The 23,561-nt window shown below is 31.5% G+C and overlaps 1 protein-coding gene across 1 annotated transcript in view; it reads right to left on the reverse strand.

Annotated features, from left to right (window-relative positions):
- The window catches only part of LOC129944105 (putative uncharacterized protein DDB_G0274535), a 99,441-nt gene that overhangs the window by 22,820 nt on the left and 53,060 nt on the right, over positions 1–23,561 (reverse strand). Inside the window, exon 3 of the mRNA XM_056053294.1 lies at positions 9,702–9,902. Within this exon, the coding sequence (XP_055909269.1) occupies positions 9,702–9,902 (201 nt within the window). The remainder of the gene's footprint in view (positions 1–9,701; positions 9,903–23,561) is intronic.

The following is a 23,561-nucleotide window of genomic DNA, read 5'->3' on the forward strand; positions in this document are numbered from 1 at the left end:
TTCAATTGGATTTTGATAATATTACCAAGTGGTGTTCCATAAATGGTTTAAGTTTTAATGTAAAAAAGTGCAGATAAAATAAAGTATCCGATATGTTTTTATTAAAAAATTGAGAATCAGTTTTTAATGAGGTTAACAAATCAAAAGGATCTTGGTGTGATTTTTGACTCGAAAATGAATTTTTCTCTTAAAATTGATAATGTTATTTCAAAAGCTAACACCATGTTGGGATTTATTTCAAGAACTTCTAAGTCATTTTAAGATCCTTATACTTTTAAAACTCTTTTTGTATCCCTTGTAAGACCTTTTCTTGAATATTGTTGCATAACATGGAATCCCTTTACACAATCAAGAATTTTAAGGATTGAAAATGTTTAGAAGAGATTTACAATTTTTTTTACGAAAGCTTTATAATTATTCAAATATATGAGACCAGATGTGCTTTAATTGACTTAAAACCTTTAGTATCTAGAAGAAAATTGTATTAAGTACTCTTTGCTTACGATGTGCTCAACACTAACATAAATTGTTCATTTTTGTTGTCTCGTTTTAATATGTATGTTCCATCTCGGAATTTGCGTCCTAGAAATGGTAATTTTCTACATGTTCGTTTTTATAGCGCAAATTATACGAAAGATAATTCAATAACTGCTTCTTGTAGTTCTTTTAACGAATTTGACTTTGTAATTGATTTTAATAAAAATAGACCAGATATTAAGAAAGATGTATTGAATTTGTTGTAAAACTATGTTTTTACCACTGTCAATTTGTAAATATAATGTTTGATTTTAATGTAGTCTCCCTAAAGTATTGTAAATAATAAATAAGTCTAAAAATGATCTAACATTTGGGGTAGCAACAAAAAAACATAAAAGAAGTTGTTTTTGAATCTTAAATAACTCATGTCCGGATAAAAATAAACAAAGAAAACATACTTTTAAAATTCATGTTGATTTAACAATTTTTAAATGCATTTTGCCTTTAAAGATAACGAAGAAATGGGTCTAAAGGAGCTAGAAAGTTAAAGCCCTAATTTTACTACAGGAAAAAAGAGAAATATAAAAAAGTTTTTATTAAAAAAAAGGAATTTTGTTATGAGACTTGAGTACCCTGAGCCACCAATTACTTGTAAAATGGTTCAGTGTAGTATATGCATTGTTCGTTTAAATAAAAACACACATATAAAAGGTGTTGTTCCGTAAAATTTCTACCTACGCCAATGCTCTCACATTTGGAAATAACTTTTTTCTCATTTGATGTTTAATGTTTAGCACTACATACTAACCCTTAATGTCAGAATACCACAAGGAGGAAAAGAAGGTTATCGACTTTATACAACTTTAAGGTTTATCCTATGCATTATTTTTATATTATTGGCTTATAATTTATAATTTTTCTTGTACTTCAAAATAAAACTAAATATTCCTTCCTTAAGTTTAGGGTAATTACATTTTGGAGTTGGCATGCGTCTAATTGTTTAGAAACTACATGAAAGAAAAAGACTTCTATTATAGTCCTATGCCAATAGCACATTAAATTCGAGGATACAACTCTTAGTAGAATAGGGTTGGATATGTATACAAATAGGCACACTAAACACTAATAAAAGTTATTTCGATATCAATCTATCGATTAACTGTCCATAAAAGATTGATTAAATCAGCTGCAAGAACATGAATGAACAATGTACTATCAGTTGAACAAACTCTATATTGATGTGGGTTATAAACGTATCCAGAAATAACTTCCGGGCTATTGCCATGGTTTCGTTTCGATTTAACTTAATTTTACTCCCTTTTAAGAAACCCACAGAAATAAATTAAAAATAATAATAGAAAAGCCCGGGGAAGTTCTATTTTAAGGACTTCCATTTATAGCTTTATGCTTATAAATAATATTGATTTTAACCAAAGAAAAAGTAACTTTATATTTTGATTTAAAATTTAAAACCCTTTTCAATAAGAACGACACCTTCCCTATGAATTTTAGTTGAGTGATTTTGCAAGTGTTATGAATATAAATACAAAACTATTTTTTTCGGTTTGATTAATATTTTCAGGAATTTAATTGCCAAACCATACGTTTCTATTTTTAGCATACAAATTATGCTCATGGTTTCATTTCTCCTAAAGCATAAAAAATCGATAATCCATTCGTAGTGCATTTCTCCAGAACTTTCAAATTGGGTGAAAAGCAAATAATAACAAAAAATAAATAAAAATTATTCCATATGGAACAAAACTCCTCTCTGCCTATCCTTTTCATTAAGCTTCTACATGTACTTAGCTTGGTTGGGTATAGCTACCTGCCAATTTTATGGGCTTTAGCTTGCAGAGAGAAACCTATCGCTCCATATATCAAGAGCGCCTTTTCACGGAAATTACTTTTTCAGTGCAACAGTTTCCTACGGGAAAAAATATTAAATTTTAAAAAGTGTTTTTTTTTTTTGTTTGCCTTTTTGTATATGTAAAATGTAGATATAGTAGATTTATATAAAATCCTAGGGAGTGTAAACAAAACTGATTGCTTCCTCGTTACGTTATACGTTTACGTATTTCCTTAGATTTACTTCAAAATGCACAAACTTTGAGCTCGATTGTAGGTATAGTCAGTCATTTGCGTGGACAAGAGCTGATGAATATACATAAAGATAGAAGATAGATACAGTTGCATATATGTATCTTTATAGATACTTTCATTTATATGCAGTCTATGACCTCATTTCAACACCACATATGTTTTAGTTTATTTTCATATCCGTTTGTTTAATTTTTTTTTCTTCTTCTTGATCTATTTTAGAACTTTGGTTACATCACAGCTCAGTCTTTGCAAATGCTGAAGAATACCCCGCAGCTACTTCAACCCGTTTCACCGCCTCTAGCTGCAACGCTAGAAACATGTACAAGTTGAATGAACTGTGCCGCAAAACAAAGGCGCAGATACATTACACCATCATAATATAAAAAAGAGTTAGTAGGACACATGACTTGAAAGTAAAAAATGATAAAAAAAAATATTACGAGAACGTTAAAGCCAATCCACCCGCCCATCTCATTTTTATGTCACGTTTATTGTCTCCTCGAATCCAATGAAACGCAACATTTAAAACATCGCTTGCTCGTCATCGTTGTCATCGTCATCGTTGTCGATGAAGAGACGAGTCTAGTGGAAGAGATCCGCAAAGGGCGATAGTGTAACTCAAAATGGGCTCATAATTTGAGTATCTGTTAATTTGATGGCATAAACAATATGTACCTATGCTTAGAACTTTGTGCACATACAGGGGCGAATTTACTTATTAACTGCAGTTTAAGGAGTGTTAAAATAAAAACTATTTCAAAAGTTAAACATTTGGTCACATGAAGTTTATAGACTAAGACAAAAAAGTCAAGTCTTTTGCAACTTTTCTAAGTCAAATTGAGGGATTATCAAGAAATACCCTTCTGTCTTTTTGACAGGTAAACTGGTCTTAAACGAATGGTGGTAGCCTTATTGTTTTGTAAATGACTTAACTTGGGTCATTTTGCACACCTTTGAACACTTCTGTCACGACTTTGTTTCGACTAAGGATATAACCTGAATGAGATCTCTCTACGTGAAATGCTTGAAACATTTGCAAATTACTTGACTTTTTTACTATTTTCGTCACGGAAATGAGTAGACCGACTTGGTGGCCTTTGTTCTGCACCCCGAGACCTATCTTTTAAAATACCTTAGAAAAGTTAGCACGACCTGACATTTTTGTCGCCAGACTATCAATAGCTTGTGTGTTTTACGTATTAATTTTTGCGAATTACGGAAATGAAACGATAACTTTTTAATTTCAAACGATTTAAGCATTTTGATAACTATTTGTTGATTAAATTAAAAAAATCAAATTTCCCAAAACGGTCCACCTTTAAACATGTTAGTAAAAAGGGAAAACCCATTAAACAATTCTGAAATAGCTTATAAAATAAAATAAATGAAGAACCAGGGCCTAGTGACTTACAACCCTCAACCATTCCTCTGTGCAAGTAATGTTGTCAGGGATGGGGGACCTACAGTTTATATGCCGAACCGGAGCGGTTAATTTGAGAAAGCACTTTGAGCAACGTTGAACCACACAGCCATAAACGATCATCGGCCATATGAGGGCCATTTAGCAAATTACCTTCACTCTGGAGTCAAGCCGACTGCTAAAAAACAGCCGTTTCGTAAGAGCGAAGGCTCCTCTGGCCCTGGTCAGAGCAGCATTAATGTGTCTGTCGAAATATAAATACTGATCTAACCAGATACCGAGGTTTTGCTCTCTAATGGCTGCCCGTGAAGAACAACGATGACCATCTTCCGCCAATTCTTGCACGTATCCCTCGTGGCCCTACTTAAGGGAGTCCGGAACAGAATTGTCTTCGACATCTGGACATTTATTTTCAGTTTCCAGTCTTCGCAATATCGCTGAATCTTGTCGAAATCACGCTGCAAGAGAATTCTAATAACTACAGTTAATATGCCGAATCCGAACGGCTAATTTGAGGAACCACTTTTTAATGACAAGAATTACTCTTTGAGGATTTGTCAATTCCTCGCAAGAGACTGTATCCGTGAAAAGTTAGGTGGCGCAGGCAGGAATTGAACCCAAAATCCAACGCACTTACTATCACGCTACGGGTACTGATAGCTTAAACATTGATAAATATCTAGAAAGTCTTAAGATCTATTTGTATTGAAGTTGGGTTGGAAATGTAAAACAAAAATTTAGCTGCACTAACTTTAGTTAAGAGTCCTAAGTTTAAGGGAGTGTTAAAAATAAAAAAGCGTTAAGTCTTTTTGTTGTAACCTACATTTTGTAGTAAGCTTAAATATTGATAGACAATTGACTGATACTCAAAAAAATGTCTACCTTTTCTAATACGAATACTTCTCCTGTTTTTATGTAGGCTTTATTTTAAGCTGCATATTATTCATCTTTACCCTACAAAAAAGCATACATTTATGTTTGTAATTTCTTATTTTGCTATATTTCAAAACAAAATAGAGAAATACAAAAATTTAGCTGTCCTAAAGTTTAGTGCCTTACATATTCCGTTCTTATAAATATGTTGGTTATTTGTCAAATCCACCATTGTTCATGTTCAATGCACGTAAAATGATGGGGACATCAGTGATAATGTTCAGCTACATGAGTACAAAATATATCAGCAACATAAAAATGACGATGCATTTTCTGACATAATAATGCACATTTACGCTCAATGAGATTGCGATTGTGACATTTGCAGGGACAAGACGAAGAATGCGAGGGATAGTACGAGTTTACATGAAGTGAAGAACATTTTAGGGCTATATACTATAGCAGACAATAGAGACTTATTATACTTTAGTTATAGGTACATCACATCACAAGAGCATCATACTTGCTGTGATGTTAAGTACAAAGCTTTTTCCCCCTACGACTACGACCACGACGACGACGACGGAACTGATGCTCTTTCAATTATATGCAACCTCGATAATTTTTTGTTTTGTCGAGTCTACCATACAAAAATTGAAAAAAAAAAAAAAAAAAAAAAAAAGAACGGATACGGATCCACTTCTATATGACACGAAGATGCATACATGATGGGCAGGACGTATTGTGAAGGTATACAAATTCAACAAAAGATACAAAATTGTATCCTTAAAGAAGAACATAGAAAAATTGAAAATCAGGCAAAAAAACATAATTTTTTATTATATGCAAACCCCAGCGCATTTATCTCAAAACTGGGACAGTTCTGCTTCATATCGTTGGTTCTTTTTTTCTGTGCATTTTCATCCATCAAGCACTTTCAAGAGTGAAGTCGACGAACGAAAATTGAATGAAGGGCAGTCGCATTGTATTGCGAAATTGTATGAGGCACTGAAAACGGAGAAGATTGGAATATCCATATACTACTTGTATCATAATATCGTATCTTGAATTGTCCTTGCTACAGACGAGTTTTTCTTGCAAATTTCTGATTTGTACCAATGTGAGTTTGAGTGTTTTTCAAGTATATTTTTCCTTATACGAAGAATAGACTTTAAGGTGAAGGTTTTTCTTTTTGAAAAAATTATGACCTTTTTAAATTACAAAATGTCAGAATTGGTAAAAAGTTTTCAGATATAATTTTAATACCACCTACTTCTTTCTTTTTTCCTCATATAAAACATACGAAAAAATAAGTCTTTGTGATTTTTTGGCTTAATGGCTCTTATAATGCATGGAAATTTAACAGACAAGTATTTAAGTAACCAAGTTTATTTCTTGAAAACATAACAAAATACATAGTTCAACTCATTCACTGTGTTCCATTCTAGAAGCTCTCAAAACCTACGTTAATCTTTCATAATTACATACAAAACTTAGCTCAAACAAGCATAATCGCTTAATTTTGTAAGTACACATATTTTTATGGAGCTATAAGAAAACAAATCGGTTTATGCAATTATGTATGTATCTACATATGTACTTCATAAAACAAGGTCAAAATGATGTCAAGTGATGATACCATTGTGCGAAAAAAGCTTTGTAATAAAAAGAACAACTTAATTATACTATTAAAAAAACCCCACACTTTATGTCAGGAATAAAAAAGATAGGAATTTACACCCTAAATCATCTAAATATGTCTTGAAAACAGCTCTTAATGGGTGAATAATTACTCAGAGTATGTAAAGAGTTATTTATACATCTATTTATATTTCTGGATGTATTGGTAGCTTTTAGAATGCTTCTGATTGTTCTTCACTTTTAAAGCGGCAATTTTGTTTAACACGTATCCTTTTAACCAGCAATGAGCTTTGTCGCTGAACAAAATTTTCGATTTGAAAGTGTTTTTTTTTTTTACAACTAGAGCCTATTCACCAAAAATTCGGAGTTGTGGCAGGTCTTTTGGTTTGAATTCTTGGACCAGCTGTTTTTTTAAAAAGCTTCAGACCTAATTTTGTCTGCAAAGTGTAAACGTAGTGGTTTAAAACTGGGCCAATTGCTATGAACGGCGGTTCCGAATCTATAATTCACGTTCATCACTATAAGGCTAACCGGTACAGCTTCGAAATTCTCCTCAGTTCGCATTTTACGTAAGCGTGTAGGTGGTTTAAAGCCCAACAATTTAAATTTATTGCGGAATTTAGTCACAATAGCATCCTCAGTAAAATCGATTAAATTGACTATAATTTGGAAGAAGTACGACTGAAAGATTCAAATATTTGTTTTTTTTTTTCACATAAAGTTTGCCAGACACGATTATCAAACATATCTATTTTTGAACCACTCAGCTGTTTATGAACTGTTTGTTCATGTGCCAGTGAATTAAAAATTTGATAATAAAACGTCTGCAAGTACGTTTAGCCTTTTTATATATTGTTTTAGCATTTATAGGTTTTTTTTTTTAAATTGGACTGTAAATTTACAAGCCTTTGTTGCCATATAAAAATAAAATATTATAATGACCGAGAGACTTACGAAGAAAATTTAAAACATATGTTTTCGATTAATAACTTCCCATAGGAAGATATTGTAATGGGTCCGATTTGTCAAATTGAAAATTTTGACATTTCTCGACGTTTCAAGGTCTCTAGAGTCAAATTAAAAGATTTTTAGAAAGAAGAACCAGAAGAGATATTGACTTCAAATACATTTTTTTATACAGATAAAAAGGCAGAAAGACGGTTTTTTTTACCAAAGCAGTTTAGAAAAAGGTGTAAATTTTGGTTAACCCTAAATATCTTGAGAACAAACAACGCTAGAGACTTGAATAAAATTTTATATAATTTGATTGTAACGTGATGCCAAATAAATATATTTTTTGAAAATAACCCAATTAACGGTTGTTTTATAAATCAAAAAAAAAAAACTGAAACAAAATTTGCCACCTCAAAAATTTTGAGAATACAAAATAATTTTATCTCCAAAACAATTTTGTGCAACAAAAATAACGTTTTTAAAATCAAGTAAAGTTTTGAGAAATGTTTTCAACATTTGGAACAATTTTTAGGAAAAATCGCGTCGACAGTTTTTTTACAAAAAATAAAAATGTAAACAAAAAAATTAATAAAATTTGGTAAAAATTGATTTTCGACTCAAATATCTTTTCAAAACTTTGAGATATTGGCTTTAAACTACTTTTATTTTTGATATTGTTGTCAACACTCAGTAAAGTTTTGAAGAAAATCGAATTGGCAATTTTTTTTATAAAAATAAAAACCTAACCAAAAAGCAACACTAAAAGTTGGTAAAAATTTTCTTACGACTCAAAAAGCTTTTAAAAATAAAACATATTGTCTACCAACTCTTTCTTTTTTACAGTAAATATCGTTTTCTATATTAAGTAGTTTTCTTTTTAAATAGTAGGTACGCAAATCTGGTAAAAATTGATGTTAGGTTCTTGATATCTCTCAAATTAATTTCATTCAACCAATTTGTAAAAATTTAAGAAATGCTACTAAAATTGGAAAACAAAATTTTTAGACTAAAAATCTATTTAACAAAACTAGATTTTCAAACTAATCTACTTCTTTATATGAAAAATATTGTTGGTAATTTTAAAATTTTTAAGAATAATTTAATTAACAACTTTTTTAACCCAACACTAAAACCTACAAACTTTTAGGCAAGACAAATCGACAGACGGGATGGGAAGTTATCAGTGTGGGTTGCATCCCAGCTTCTTTTTTTTAAACAAATTTAATTCTTTTAAATAATCTTTATCTGTAATTTTAAACAATTTTTAAATACGTATACATTCAAAATAAAAATAGTTGGTTTTTGCAGGGTTACGATATATATTTAAAACAAAAACGTATTTAAAAAATATTTTAAAAAAGAACCCAATCAAATGATTCACAGTGTACACATCTATAATCGAAAGTTTTCAAATACTAACAGTGTTAGTTTAGGCATTCTTCATAAAACGTGTGATTTAATTAAAAAAAATTAATTGTCTAGTTGAAGTTTAAACAAAATCTTTAAACAAAAACATATTTTAATTATATCTTATTTTAGTTCTTTTCTTGAATTTGAACTTAAAAAGTAGAAATTAAAAAAAAAAACAAATGTTTTGAACTTTAAACGTACTGCCTTTTGCGAGGAATTGACAAATTCTCCAAGAGTAACTCTTGTCATGAAAAAGTGCTTTCTCAAATTAGCCGTTCGGATTCGGTATAAAAAACTGTAGGTCTCCTCCATTCCTGACAACATTACTCGCACACAGGAATGGTTGAGAGTTGTAAGTCACTAGGCCCTGGTTCACAACGGACTGTTCCAATTTATTTTTTTATATTATAAGGCTCAATGTTTTCAGTAACTTTATTAAATCTACATTTAGACTCTTGAATTGATTGTGCGACATTGGCAACTTTTATATGAGCAAAGCAAAAGGCTCAAACTGTTAAATCACCATTTCGAAAAATTTCAACTGCAAAATTTTCAACATTTTTGTAGTAAATTTCAAAAATATTAAAAAACATTAAATTTTTTGTAATGGCGTAATGTCAAAAAGATGATATTTCAAAAGTGACATCTGTGTAAACATCGTTTTTTTTTTAAATAATGAAAGCTATTTCTGAAAAGGCCTTAACTCACTGACTTAAATTTAACAAAAACTTATTTTCAATTCTAATTATTCAATTTCTATTTAAAAATTATATTTTTGATTTATTTTAAATACAATTTTTGTTTGTTTGTTATTTTCTCTTACCTTTGTTGTCTATCGTAAGATGTAGGTGTTGCCGTTACAGCTGTCATGATGTCGTTTTCAAAATCACTTGGCTCGGTGCTAAATGTATCTGATATAAGAAGGTAACTATTATCCTTGAAATGGGAATAGCTTTCGGGCGGACTAACTTGTTGGGGTTGATTACTTTGGTAAATTGAAACACGGACTTTGGAACGTTCTAACCTAAAATAACAAAAATAAAAAAACAATTTGTTAATATTACAACAAATATAGAATTAAAAATATTAAGTTTAAGTGTTTAAAACTTAGCTAAATTGTACGATATTATTATGCATGTATGAATAATGGTTTTATTTAACCAACCAATAAAGACTAATTAAATTTCTTCTTGTTCCAGGGACAATAAAAAAAACTCCAACCAAACGAATTAACAACATCTTAAAGCTTTAAGCTTATGCAGGCCAAGGCTCCACTAAAATTAAATCAATATTCCTATGGTATTGTACATGCATTCAAACTGAAGAATTTTCCGCAAAATTAATATTCAAATCGACATACAAATTGCTCTCATGAATTAACAAAAACAAAAAAAGAAAAGAACATCAATTTGACCGCAACAGAAAAGTTATTAGATATTTCTATTTTTGCAATTTGTTTATTTCATTCAAAAATGCTCACATTTCCTTTAACCAAATGGAATTCAAACATTTTTTCTATTGTTTATTTATCAATTTGGATATTGGCCAATGTTTATTGAAATATTTACGTAAATCAAAAATCAAAGATAAATTTAATACAAAAAAAAAATAGAATTGAAATGATTTCGACAGACTGCCATGCATGGCATTTCTTTGATAAATCAAAAAATAGTCGGAACAAGAAAAATTTGCGAATAAATTAAATTAAAGATTAATGGCTTTAGGATGTGTAGATATGATCTCTATAATCTAACAAAGAGTCCACAGTTAGGCATTGTGCGAGGAAATATGCTAACAAGAGAAAACGGATATGCAGTTGCATAAAAATATTTTAAAAAATAATCGAAAACATTTTTTAAAATAAATGTTAAAACGTCTTTACACACAATTTGTTTTTCGAAAAATATAGAATATGATCTGTTACACTTGTTTGTTAAGGTCTTCAGAACGTTTTATTTGTATAAGATTTCTGTGCATATGTTCTCAGCAGTTACGATTTATAGAGTTCATTCCACAAGTCCAATTTTTAACTTATAATTTCCAATAAATCATTCGTATTGAGTCATTATAATTATATATCAAGAGTTGGTGCCGTGAAATAAATCCAACTATAAAAATATCAAATTTAAAGAATTGGCCTTATTTTACTTTTGTGAAGTGTAACAAAGCCAACTTTTAACAGTTGGTCTTATTACACTTAAGCAAAGTGATAAAGCCAAATTGGTTTTATTTCACTTTCAACAATGCATAAAACTTCGGACCTCAATTCAAATAGTGTGTCCCAGCAGGTGGTTGCATTGCTCAACGCAGAAATAAGTTAATCTTATTCCTAAAAAATAATTTTTGAAAGTTTTATTTTATTTCAAGGCACAGAGTTGATGGTTTGTTGGCAAAGGTGGACCAATGACTTAACATATACCCATCGATTATTATTTTCTGTCTAGAGATTGGTTCCTATTTTTTGATGATTTTAGAGTAGGAGTTAAGATATTTTCGGATCACATGCCGCTAAAGGTATCCTTTAAAATGAAAACATCTCGTATGAAGACAACTGATCCTGCCCTTACTCTTCTTCCAAAGCTTCAATGGAAAGACAGCTAAAAATAATAAAACTTTGAATGCTAATCTACACATGCACATATTGACGACCATTATCAAGAATGTAGCGCTCCAAAAAACATCGGCAAAAAAGGAGGTTTTGGCAAATAAGCAAAATTAGTTTGACAGTGATTGCATGAGAACAAGGAACCTATCTTTTGCGTACTTGAAATTATTCAAAACGACCAATAACCTCAATTTTAGAATCCTCTATGCAGAGCGAACAAAAAATCAAAAATCTTTGTAACGCAAAAAGCGAAATTTTAACGAAAAAACATCGAAATGGTAAACAGCGCGAAAAACACTATGGAGTTCTGGAAAGCAATTAGGCTTGTGAGTAGAAAAAAGTTTCCAACGGCTAAAGTACTATACATTGAACAATTGAAAATCCATTTTACTAGTTTGCTCAATATACCGTATGTATATTTTAAAAATTTTACACCAGATTTCTTACGGCTTCTAACTTTGGATTACAACAGAGTTTTCGATACCGCTGACGTCCCCGAGAGTTTTCGGAAATTATTTTTCCGCTACATAAAAAAGGTAATTTAGAAGATCCATCAAATTATAGAGGCATCTCATTTTTAAATACAACAGTAAAGATCCTTGGTTCGGTATTATATAATAGACTCAACGAGTGGCTCGAATCTGAACAAATATTTAACGAACTCCAAGCTAGCTTTAGGAAAAACTACTCGACAATTGACCAACTTTTTTCATTAATAAATATTGCTGATATTTATAAAAGTAAAGGAAAAAAGCTTTACGCTTTTTTTGTGGATTTTCGAGCAGCCTTCCATTCAATTCCCCGGGAAGCACTTTTTTACAAGCTTTAAATATGAAATCTCAACTAAACTTATATCCGTCATTAGAGCCATGTACGAAGAAAATGTCACGCGAGTTTGGGATGGAAATTCTCTTTCAGATGAGTTTGGTACGTCAATGGGCGTTAAGCAAGGATGCGTTTTAAGTACTGTTCTCTTTATCTTATACATAAATGACATAACTGATTCTGTGGAAGGTGGTTATGATATAAGAGGAAAGAATATTCCAGGACTGATGTTCGCGGACGATATAGTTTTCCTAGCTAAAACTATGACGGAATGCAGCTAAAATAAAATAAAATAAATAGGCTTTAAATTTATTGCAAAACATGGAACTTTCATCTTCTAAATTTAAAATGATGATATTCAGAAACGGTTGTTAGAGATATTCCAGGAGTAAGAAGTGAACGTTTGACGAGGAACCAATAGAAATAGTAAAGGAATACAAGTATCTGGGAGTTTTGATTGCATCTAACTTAAATCTAGAAAAACTATTTCAATCCAAATTATCGGAAGCAAAGCGTGCTATGTGTTCTGTGTGGAGAAGTTGCATTCTGAGAAATAGCGTTTCGCACATAGCTAAACCAAGTATTTTGAGCTACCGCAATTGCATTACTGTTTTACGGAGCGCGATTATGGGGGTACCGATCGTTTGAAGCTCTGGAAAAGTTCCTCGTTTTTTTTATTAAAAGTACTTTTAAGTTGCCAAGTACGACGACCAACTATATTTTACATCTTGAAGCAGGAATAGGACCCATCTTTTTAGACACACTTCAATTACATTTCAACTACGTGTCAAGAGTTTTGGCAATGGGTGACGAAAGAATTCCGCGAATAGTACTCACAAAAGCTATCAATTCTGAAGTTTCATGTGTTAAAGAGTGAAAGAAACTGGGAATTGAATGCTCAACTACTTTTTCAATATCAGCAGATGAAAGTATCGAGGTGCTTAAGTTGAATTTTGAAAGAAAAAAGGACAGATGCGCACCAGCGTGATACTAACGTGTTAACAAACAGTCATGGAGATTTGTTAATGGCTTAAAAATTGTATTAGCTCCATCAACGGCAATTTTTCTTATCGTTGAACCCAGAAATGAGATTTTTCACTTAACACTACTTTTCTCTAAAAACTTCGAAAACTGATATCTTTTAAAGTAAATTCTTAAAAATTGCCATAATAATGATGAGTTGCCAAAACCTTTTTGAACTGATATGTCAACAAAGTTTGAGATTGTCAATTGTCAGAGTATAGACAACAAGCAACAAAACTTCTCATACAGCTAAAAAAAAACACCCTTCTAAAGGAATTTTTAGAGATCCAAAATAGGTTCATTACGTATGATTATGTTCTTAAAATATTAATTTTTTCCAGTTCCGGCACTCATTCCTCACTTCTATAACATAATCGCATTCCACTTGATTTCTGCCATATTGCTACTTCGCATTAGATCTTCATTGTTTTATATAGCTATATTATATTTATAACTTATAGGCTATTATAGTATGTATGAAAAGAGTCAGTGTATATCTTTTTATACGGAAGAAAAAGGTTGATAGTTAGGTAGAAACAATAGAAAGAAATCTTTTTTAAAAGGAACTTAAGAAGTTAGAAAAGGGGTTTATATACGTACTTCATATCGAATGGCATAGCTTGGCTTGCGAATAGAGAGCAAGATCAAGACGAAAAAAAAATTGTGAAGTGAAGTATTTTTTTTTAAAGTGAGCTGATGCTTGTGGCATTTATAGGTCGATGACATTAATTCACATCCATCGGTCTACTAGCTAAGTTTCGTGTCGTGATAAAACAATGGAAAGGAAACCTAAATTACTCTCAATAGCACACGCATAATTTACTTAGCACCACAGTAAACTACGAGGAACATCCATCGCTAGATGTGTCTATCGTATATACATTAGATGACGTGTGTTCTGCCTGCTGTCTGATGCTGACTTCTGGACTGATGGTTTATTGTTTTCGTTGGAAATGTATGGAAGTAAATTAGCAGAAAACATGCATTAGGTATACAGTGAAGAGGATTTTTTGATCTTAATGAACGATCAACATTAACTACCATTGTTACATTGTCAGAACCGTAGCGAATTTTCAAAGTGCCTGAATGCAAAACTGAATTTCAATGTTTTTCAGAAATATTGTAAAATAAAATCTGAAAAAAGGTTAATAAATCGTGATCTTGCGAATTCTAAATAAAATTGGAAGAGTTCAAAATTCCTTTCACTCTAAACAGTGTAACTTAGTGAAGGTTTTTGAGTTTGATAATTTTTTGAAGAAGATAATTGTTGAAACACTTCAGGTTTTTGAAAGTTTTTCCAAGGACACGTCATGTTCAGTTCAAAATTAATTGGATTTATTTACTTTCAAAACATACATCATTCGAGTTCTAGAATATCAACTTGTGAAAGAAAATTTCAAGAGTTCTTGAAACAAGACAACTGTCTCATTAGTTTAGAATATAATATTTTTAAAAAAATTTTTTGCGTTAATTAGTAGTATGCAACAATACTACTTTCGATTCCTTCGTACTTCTTCTATCACATTTTTGATACTATTTTTCAAATAACTCGTATATAAACTGCCTTTATTCTGCTTTGTCATTCGAAAGCTTCTTTCTATTCAAGTGGATTATTCGAAAATGCAAATCTTTATTAATAAAACCATTTTTAAGATCTAAGGAGGATTACAAATATGAAATTAACTTTGCAATCAAGTTTTTGCCAATTTTAGAATCCTTAGAAGATAGCAAAATACATCTTTATAGATTTAAAACGTTTGTTTATGGTTTTATGAAATTTGCCTTTCAGTTCATTATTATTTTTGTATTGTGCGGTTGAGGTTTTCGAGCCAACTATGTATGTAATTTTAATTACAATGTGATAGAAATTTCGGGTTTTTTGCACCGAATTATGCGAGGAACACAAGCGCCGTGTATTGAGGCAATATTTTATATAAGATCGATGCTTAATGTTCAATGGTTCATGTTCAATTTTCAAAGTTCAATGTTGGGAGTTGAATGTTGTATCAAGCATGTTGCACATTGCTCAATGTTCAAGAGTGCATCGAAAAAGTTGGATCAAGTTAAAAAAATATGTGGCGCAACAGTCCGTGGAGAACAAGAGCCTGGCGATTTACAACTTTCAACCATTCTTGTGTTCGAATAATGTTGTAATGGATGGAGAGCACAGTTTTAAACCGTCTTATTTGAAAAAGCACTTGTCCTCTAGGATTTGTCAAATCCTCGCTAGAGGCTTTTCACGTGAAAACAAAACTTAAGCTGTCACAGGCAGGGGTTGAACCCGAGATTTCCAGCATGACAGTCCAACGCACTAACCATAACACCACGGATACTACCTTCAACTGCATGTTCAAGGAGATTGCTTCTTAAATTGGCCTTGACAGGACTGAATGCCGCAAAAGCGACGTGAAGTTTGCAGTTTCTGAGGAATAATTTAATCATCCCACCGAGAGTTACATGAAAATGGCTTGACCAATTCTGCTCAACAATTTTGTAAAATCTCGTGGGATAAAATAAATTACATTCTTCACGATGTACTCAAAAATTAAACAGAGAGCTTAGAGCACAAACAGTGTGACATGAACTAAAGGTATAAATCTTCATCATCATGCTTTAAGGAATTAAATTAGATTTTCTAAATGATAACTAAGCTTGCTGTAGTTGTATGAATATCAGGCTGCTGTGTGTTTTTATTGAATGTTCTTGTATTTAACTATTTTAAACGTGTAAATGATTTCCAGTACAATGTTCAATGTTGTTGGGGCCTTTTTACAATATCTACTTTTTACACTAGATATTTCGACCCTGTTTCTAACTCTTACCAACTATGGCATATTATAATCAGCAACACGATGAAAATAGTTTAAAAGGTAGATGTACCGGTGGGAAGAAGGTTTTAAGTATAGCGAGAACTTCTTGAACCTTTTTTAAATTTTTTCGTTTGTTGTTGTGATGATGAGAAACGAACATTGTTATTGTGATGAGAAGAGAAATCTTTTATGCAAGAATATGTTGTTTCTTTTTTTTCAAGTGCAAATGCACTAAGAGCAATGTTTGAGGGTTCATGCTTCATTGCTTTTGATTGTCGTTACGATAAAAAGATGTGTTTTTTCAAGTAATTTTTTCTAAGAATATATAAGAATAATTTCATGAGAGAGTGATGCTGATGTTGATGTTGATGAATGGAAGCTTGCTTTATCAAAGAACTCGGATCGGATTGTGTTGGATAAACTTATAAAAATAAGGTCAGGTTACTCTTAAGTTATTATAAAGAAAGAAGGAAAAAAAGTAACAATTAGATTAAGGTTTGTACTTTGATTGTAGGTTGAAATCTCTTGATTTGCCTTTTTTTTATTGTTTAGACTAAAGTGATGTTAGTGGGTCTATTTTTTTGTATAGTTAAGTAAAGAAGGGCAGTAATATTTTGTTTTTGTGATATCTTGAGAGGTATCATACTTTCATAAATAAATAAACCAAAAAAGGTACTCAAAACTCGGATACTAATCTGATGTGTAGGAAAAAGAATGGAAATATTTTTCGTCGTGAATAATAAATAAGTAAAAGCTGCTGCAAGCAAACCAGATTTAAAAGATATTCTTCATCTTAATTCTTGACAAAATGGTTTAAGTTCTTGTTTTTATAATCTCTAAAATCAGAAAAAAAACTTGTAACTTTTAAACATCTGTAAATTTGTCAACACTTTGTGACATTTTAAGTCCAAATACTATTTTATTTTTGGATGAATATTTTTGATTTTGGAATAAAACAGTAAAAGCTATAAACAAACGAAGCTTTAAAATAAACAGGATTACAAAATAAGCATGGTTAAGAAATGACTATTTTAAAATGATTATATAATATGAAACCATGGCTATTAAATAACCGAAGTTATAAAAAAACAAGTTTATAAAATCAAAATGGTTAAACATAAAAATGACAAGGTTAAAATATACCCCAGGTTAAAAAGAACCGACGTTGGAAGATAACTGAGGTTAAAAATAACTAGGGTTAGAAAATAACAGTGATCGAAAAATAACCGTGACTTAAATATAACCTGCATTAAAAATAACCTAGGCTAAGACATAACCGTGATTGAGAAAGGACTGTGGTTGACAAAATTATTAAGGGTATAAAACACACAATGTAATAAAATAACTAGGGATATAAAATAACCAGGTTTATAAGATAAGCCATGTTATAAAAATTCGCAGGTCATACAATAACCACTGCTATGTAGTAACCCAAGATAATACCCAAGGTTATGAACAACTTTTTATATGGAATGACAAGGTTTATAAGAAACGAAGGGTTACAAAGTAACCATGGTACAATTAGGGTCATACAATAACCAGATTTATAAACTAAACATAGTTTTAAAATGATTGGGGGTGTATTATAGCCTCTAGGCACATCAGACCATTGTGTCATATCTGCAAATGTATCATGCCAATAAACGCCGTTTGGCAATATGAAGACAACTGGGATGGTCTCAATGAATTCTTCAGGAACTTTAATTGGTCACTATGCTTCCTCGATAGTGATGTGGATTCCAGTGCACTTATGATTACAAACTTAATTCTTTGTGGAATGAGAAATGTTATTTTATTTACTCATGGTTTGATTCGAGCTGTAAAGAGGTCATTAGGAAAAAAATGCAAGTTTCCAGAATAACAAAGCCAAGTCAACTGACGAAAACCAGAATAAGTTTAAACAAGCTAGAAAGACCTGTAACGAAAATATGCGACGCATTCATTTTTTGATGACCAGAAATTACGGTACAAAATACTACAATGTTCCAAGGGTATTTGTAAAAAATGTGCGTAACACTACGTCTTCATCGGTTACGACGCTCGTTTTCAATGACACCTATTTGCTTGCAGCACAGTTTGCTGTTAATTCGACACTGCCAATGAGTGACATGACTCCGCCTGTACTTGAAAGCGTACACGATTCTATGGGAAGAATCTTTTTTCGTACACGTCAAGTTACTAGAGTACTTAAAAATCTTCACATTAAAAAATCCGCTGGCCCGGATAATATCCCCGCTATTGTTCTGAAGAGGTGTTTTCAGACGCTGGAAAAACCACTGCGTAAGCTTTTCCATCTATCCTATTCTACAGGTCTCTTCCCGAGTGGATGGAAAACTGCATTTGTCCAGCCTGTACCTAAAAAAGGCGAATCCTCCTCACCATCTTACTATCGTCCAATTGCAATTACGTTCCTTCTTTCCAAGGTTATGGAAACGCTGATCAATTTTTAGCCTAAGAAATATTTTGAAGAACGGAAGCTTCTTAATGACCGGCAGTATGGGTTTCGTTGCAATAGGTCCACTGGTGATCTCATGGGTTATCTCACCTAACAGTGGAACAAATCTTTACATCGTTTTGGAGAAAGTAAGATTATTGCACTTGATATTTCAAAGGCATTTGGCACCAAGCACTCTTGTGGAAAATGCGTGCATTTAGTATTGATGAATCCCTTCTTCGTTGGGTGAGAAATTACCTTTCTGACCGCTTAATTCAAGTAGTATTGGACTGGTTTGAATCTGATATTCACAAAATAAACGCTGGGGTGCCCTAGGGCTCCGTTTTATCTCCGACACTTTTTCTTATTTTTATAAATGATCTTTTGTCTGAATCTTCTAACCCACAACATTGTTTCGCTGATGACAGTACCCTCAGGTTCATCAGTGGTACTTGCATCGATGTGACTGAACAGCTTTTAGTTCTAGGTATGTGCATTACAAACCAATTGTTGTGGAGTGATTACATATTTGACATCGCCAAGAATGCTACTAAGTGTTTAGGTTTTCTCCGAAGATGCAAGAAGTATTTTACCCCTTCTGATGTGGCTATAATCTATAAAGCTTATATTCATCCAAAATTTGAGTACAATTCCCTTATATTGGCCGTTTCTCCAATAACACATTTGAGTCTCTTGGACAGAATTCAAAAAAGAGGTCTAAAATTGATAGCTCACCGTTGTTTAACTGAAACTTTTATATCTCTTGAGTACCGATGTAAGGTTTCATATTGTCATTATTTTATCGCTATTTTCATAAAAAGTGTTCTAGTGAAATATCCAGTTGTATTCCTCCCCTCAAACAATTTAACCGTAATACCCGTTCTTTTAGGAATGCCCATCAGTTTACCCTTGAGCCCAATTTCGGACGTACAGTAAAGTACAGAGATTCTTTTTTTAGTCGCACTACACGAATGTGGAATGCTTAACCAGATTCAATATTTCCCACTCATTGCAATGAGCAAGCATTCAAGACCAATGTGCATCGGTATCTTCTTTCCAATCCTATCCTCCCTTCCTTATTGCTCGTACTGTGTATAATCATTATAAGGGTATTCATATCCATTTGAGTGCACGCGCAATATAAAAAAAAACGTATTTGAGTTTTAAAATAACTTTTTTCTAAAACTTCAATTTTGTTTGTACCGAACCCATTATTGTAGCCGTTTTTGTAAAACAGTTTTATCCGGTATTGTAGAAACTTAAGCCTTATTTCTTTATAACAAAATCGTATGACCGCTTATCATGTTCCAACTTTTTGGAACTTTTAAACTCTATTGGTAATAGAATAAATTTGTTTCAGTTAATGTCGCACAATGCATTCTCCATAAAAAATCACAAGAAATAAGATGCACTATCAACTGACTTTGTATAGATGCTGTGAAGCAAGTGAATATTACATTTTCTCACTTGCATTGTTCAAAATCAAATGCATTTTTCAAAAATAACTTTGCGACATAAATAATAAAAAACAAATTCCAAAGAAAACAATTTTTCTTGGCAAGTTTAATATTAATTCACTGCAATCCGATTGAAAAGTTTACGAATAGCACATCAGACAGCCAAGTTGCATGTGCTGAAGACACCATCATCTTCAGTTCAGTCGCAATATAACAATAGAAATGCAAACATACAATAAATCTCATCACTTATTAACGCATTCAACCGATTCAATTAGGTACAAATGAGTTAGCGTTTCGTTTTTGTTGGAATGTTTCACATCAGACTTTCTATGCATTTTTGTTGTACATATAAAAGCGTTGGCGTTATTTGCGAGGTTTTGAAAGTTTTTTTTTTTTGAAATTACGTTCGGTCGCTTTGTGTTAATCTTATTTTACTCCCAGACTTCTACAGATTAAACTTTTATTGGTGAGACAATTCTTCAACTTAAATGAAATGATTTTTATTTCGTCAACCCAGATAAGACTATAATTTGGTCGTAACTTGCTTTGGTTTCATTTACATTGAAGTCACTATACGTCTGGAAAACAGTTTCAAATAATTTCCTTTTAAATTTTTAAATGTCTTTCTTTTAATAAGGAGACTTTGATTAAAGTTAAAGTATTTCATTGATAAAATATGGATAGCTAATAAGGAAGAAGTGAACATGCTTACTTCTGTCCCCTTTAGTTTAGTTTATTTGGTAAAAGATAAAATAAAAAATAACAATTGTATTTGTTTTAAACTTCTAGGTATTGCAATGTCAAGGAAAGATAGAGTGAGTTAAAGCAGTCCACATTCGCGAAGTACGGCTAAAGAACGAACTTCTTTACTTGGGACTGCAACCGAAATTGGGATCGCAGGTTAAGGTTGAACTGTTAAAATTCATCAACTTCCTATACGTAAACGAATCAACAATATTATAACCACCAATTCATTTGAATGCCTTTCGTTGAAGCGGATATAAGTTTTATAAACAATAGCTAAAAAGAAGTGGTAGAAACACTTCTTGTATCTCCTTAGGAAACCTAAACATCTTAAGCCACAAGAGCACATACCGAGAATCTTGAGGTGTCCAGTTTCCTTGATTCAAGTTTCACTCAAATATACTGTTAAAGGTAATAAAAGTAATTAAGTATAAATTCATTTGGCCCCTTCTCTCAGATGTAGAATTAAACACGTGATTTAACTTATTCTAAAGAGTGAGATCAAAAAGGTATAAACCCTCAGAATGACTTAATAATAATTAAGATTTTTAGACACGAAACCAGCATTTTCAATTCGCTATAATTCTTTATTAAAATAAGCTATAGATTCTAAACTTAAACGACATGTCATGTTCATAAGTTTAAAAGCCACGTGTTAGACTGGTTTATTTATATTTACTCAAAGTAGTTTTCTGTGAGAAGTTGATAAATGTAAATATAATTTGACCTTCAATCAGAAACAAAATCAATATGAATAAATTACACTACAAGTATCTAAAGAAACAAAATATTCAAGTTTTTGTGTCACAGCAGAAAAGCTATGACAAAAACTTTAACCTCTGTTATCTCCCCCGCTTGTTCTTGAAATATGTCAATAAAAACATCAATGCCATTACTTCACAGAAATAAGCTTTTTCTTATTTGATTAGATGGATTAACCTATCAAAGAGACATTTTATATGTATACACACAAATTTTAAACTTCATAAATTAAACATCAACAAGAAAGAGTAAAATATTATCTGTAAACTTACAACTGATTATAAACTTTTAATCAATATTTAAAAGTTTATATTTTAAAACTGGTTCGTCTTTTACCTTGCTTCAATAATAAAACCTACAATAAAAACAAAACATGATTGAAAAACTGATGATAATCAATTACGTTGACAGCGTATACGTTTATATTAACTTATCTACTATAATTGTTAACATTAATATCATTTAAAAAAGGCGTGAATCAGTATCGCAAATAAATGCGTCTACGTTGAAATTATGCAATTTACTTGGCACACAATCATTTGACACAGAACGTGATCAAGAAAAAACCGCATTTTGATTGTTTCATTTTGAAAAAAAAAAAAAAAAACTCAATTAGTCTTTATCAAAATCGAGTTTTAATTTACGACGAACGACGGACGGACAGAAAAGTGCCAAGACAAAAAAGAATATAATCATCATGACATCATTTGCATGTCATCGAGAGTGTCTTTATAACAAACGCATAGCCAGCAAATCAATAATCGAATCTATCGAATTGAAGACAATTAAATTAGCCTACATCATTGACACCGCCTGCGACTATTGTGGCATATAGTTTTCATACAAAATTACAAAACAAAATTAACAATTTGTCAGCGACGGATTGATGAAAACACACTTTTATAGTAAATCGCCCCTTTGTACGCATGGAAACTTTAATTCAAAAACATTAGCTTTGTTAAGGAGCATAAGAACGCAATATTTTTTATGGATGGATGATAAGAAATAGTTAAGCTTGAGCCTTTGAACTTGCTAACGTGATTTATAAGTCCACAAATGAAGTTTTTGACGATATGCAAAAAGGATTAAGTAAGAAGCTAGTCTTACAGACGAAATGTACTTAAGACGATAATATTAAAGGAAATAAGAATTTGTCTGCCTTATTATCTAAAGACTAAATTATATACGATATTTAACAGTTGTTCTAGACTTAACTTGTTGGTGTTAGATGAAAGCGACAAAAACAAGCCGTTACGACAAAACAAAAACTTAAAATACAATTTTTTGACTTTAAACTTGGTTACCACCTGACTGGTTCAAAACTTTACTTGAATTTAGTTGGACTTCTTTTCCCATGATGTAAGTACAGAGTCAGAAGCATACGGGTCAAAAATCAATATTGTTGCGCTTTTAGTGTTTATGTCCATATTTGAGATGAAATCGGTATTCTGAGAACCCGAGAAGGGGAAAACATTAACTTTTGACAAATCTATTCACTTTTAGTAAGCAGTCAGTGGGATAAAGCACCTAAGAGGATAGTTAAGATCCTGAGAATTTAAATAATGACAAATTTGGATATTTCTACGGAAGGCGAATATACAATTTTAGGCATTAAGGTTTTTAACTCTCTTTCGAATTTAACAGCTGAGGGGCCAGTTATAGTTATCATTGAACATTTTATTTCGAGATTTAGAATTGTTGTTTTTGGAATTACAATGAAGGTAATAACTTGTAGAATTCTTTTACTAAAAACTACTTTATTTAACAAAGAAATTTTCTTTTTGCTCATTTTTAATATTTTAATGATGAAATCGTTTTCAATGAACAGATAATTTTTCGGTTTATAGTCAGGGAGAAAATCGATCAATTTTCTTAGTTTTACCACCACCTGTCAGTTTTGATTTCAATGATCAACTCTTACCTTAAATACTTCATTCCAATCAGGAAATTATGAATGAATGATAATTGACACACATTTGTATTAAAAGCTATAAGCAACGTGTCAAAAACAAAATCAAAT

Source organism: Eupeodes corollae, chromosome 2, assembly GCF_945859685.1.
Source record: "Eupeodes corollae chromosome 2, idEupCoro1.1, whole genome shotgun sequence".
Classification (NCBI taxonomy): domain Eukaryota; kingdom Metazoa; phylum Arthropoda; class Insecta; order Diptera; family Syrphidae; genus Eupeodes; species Eupeodes corollae.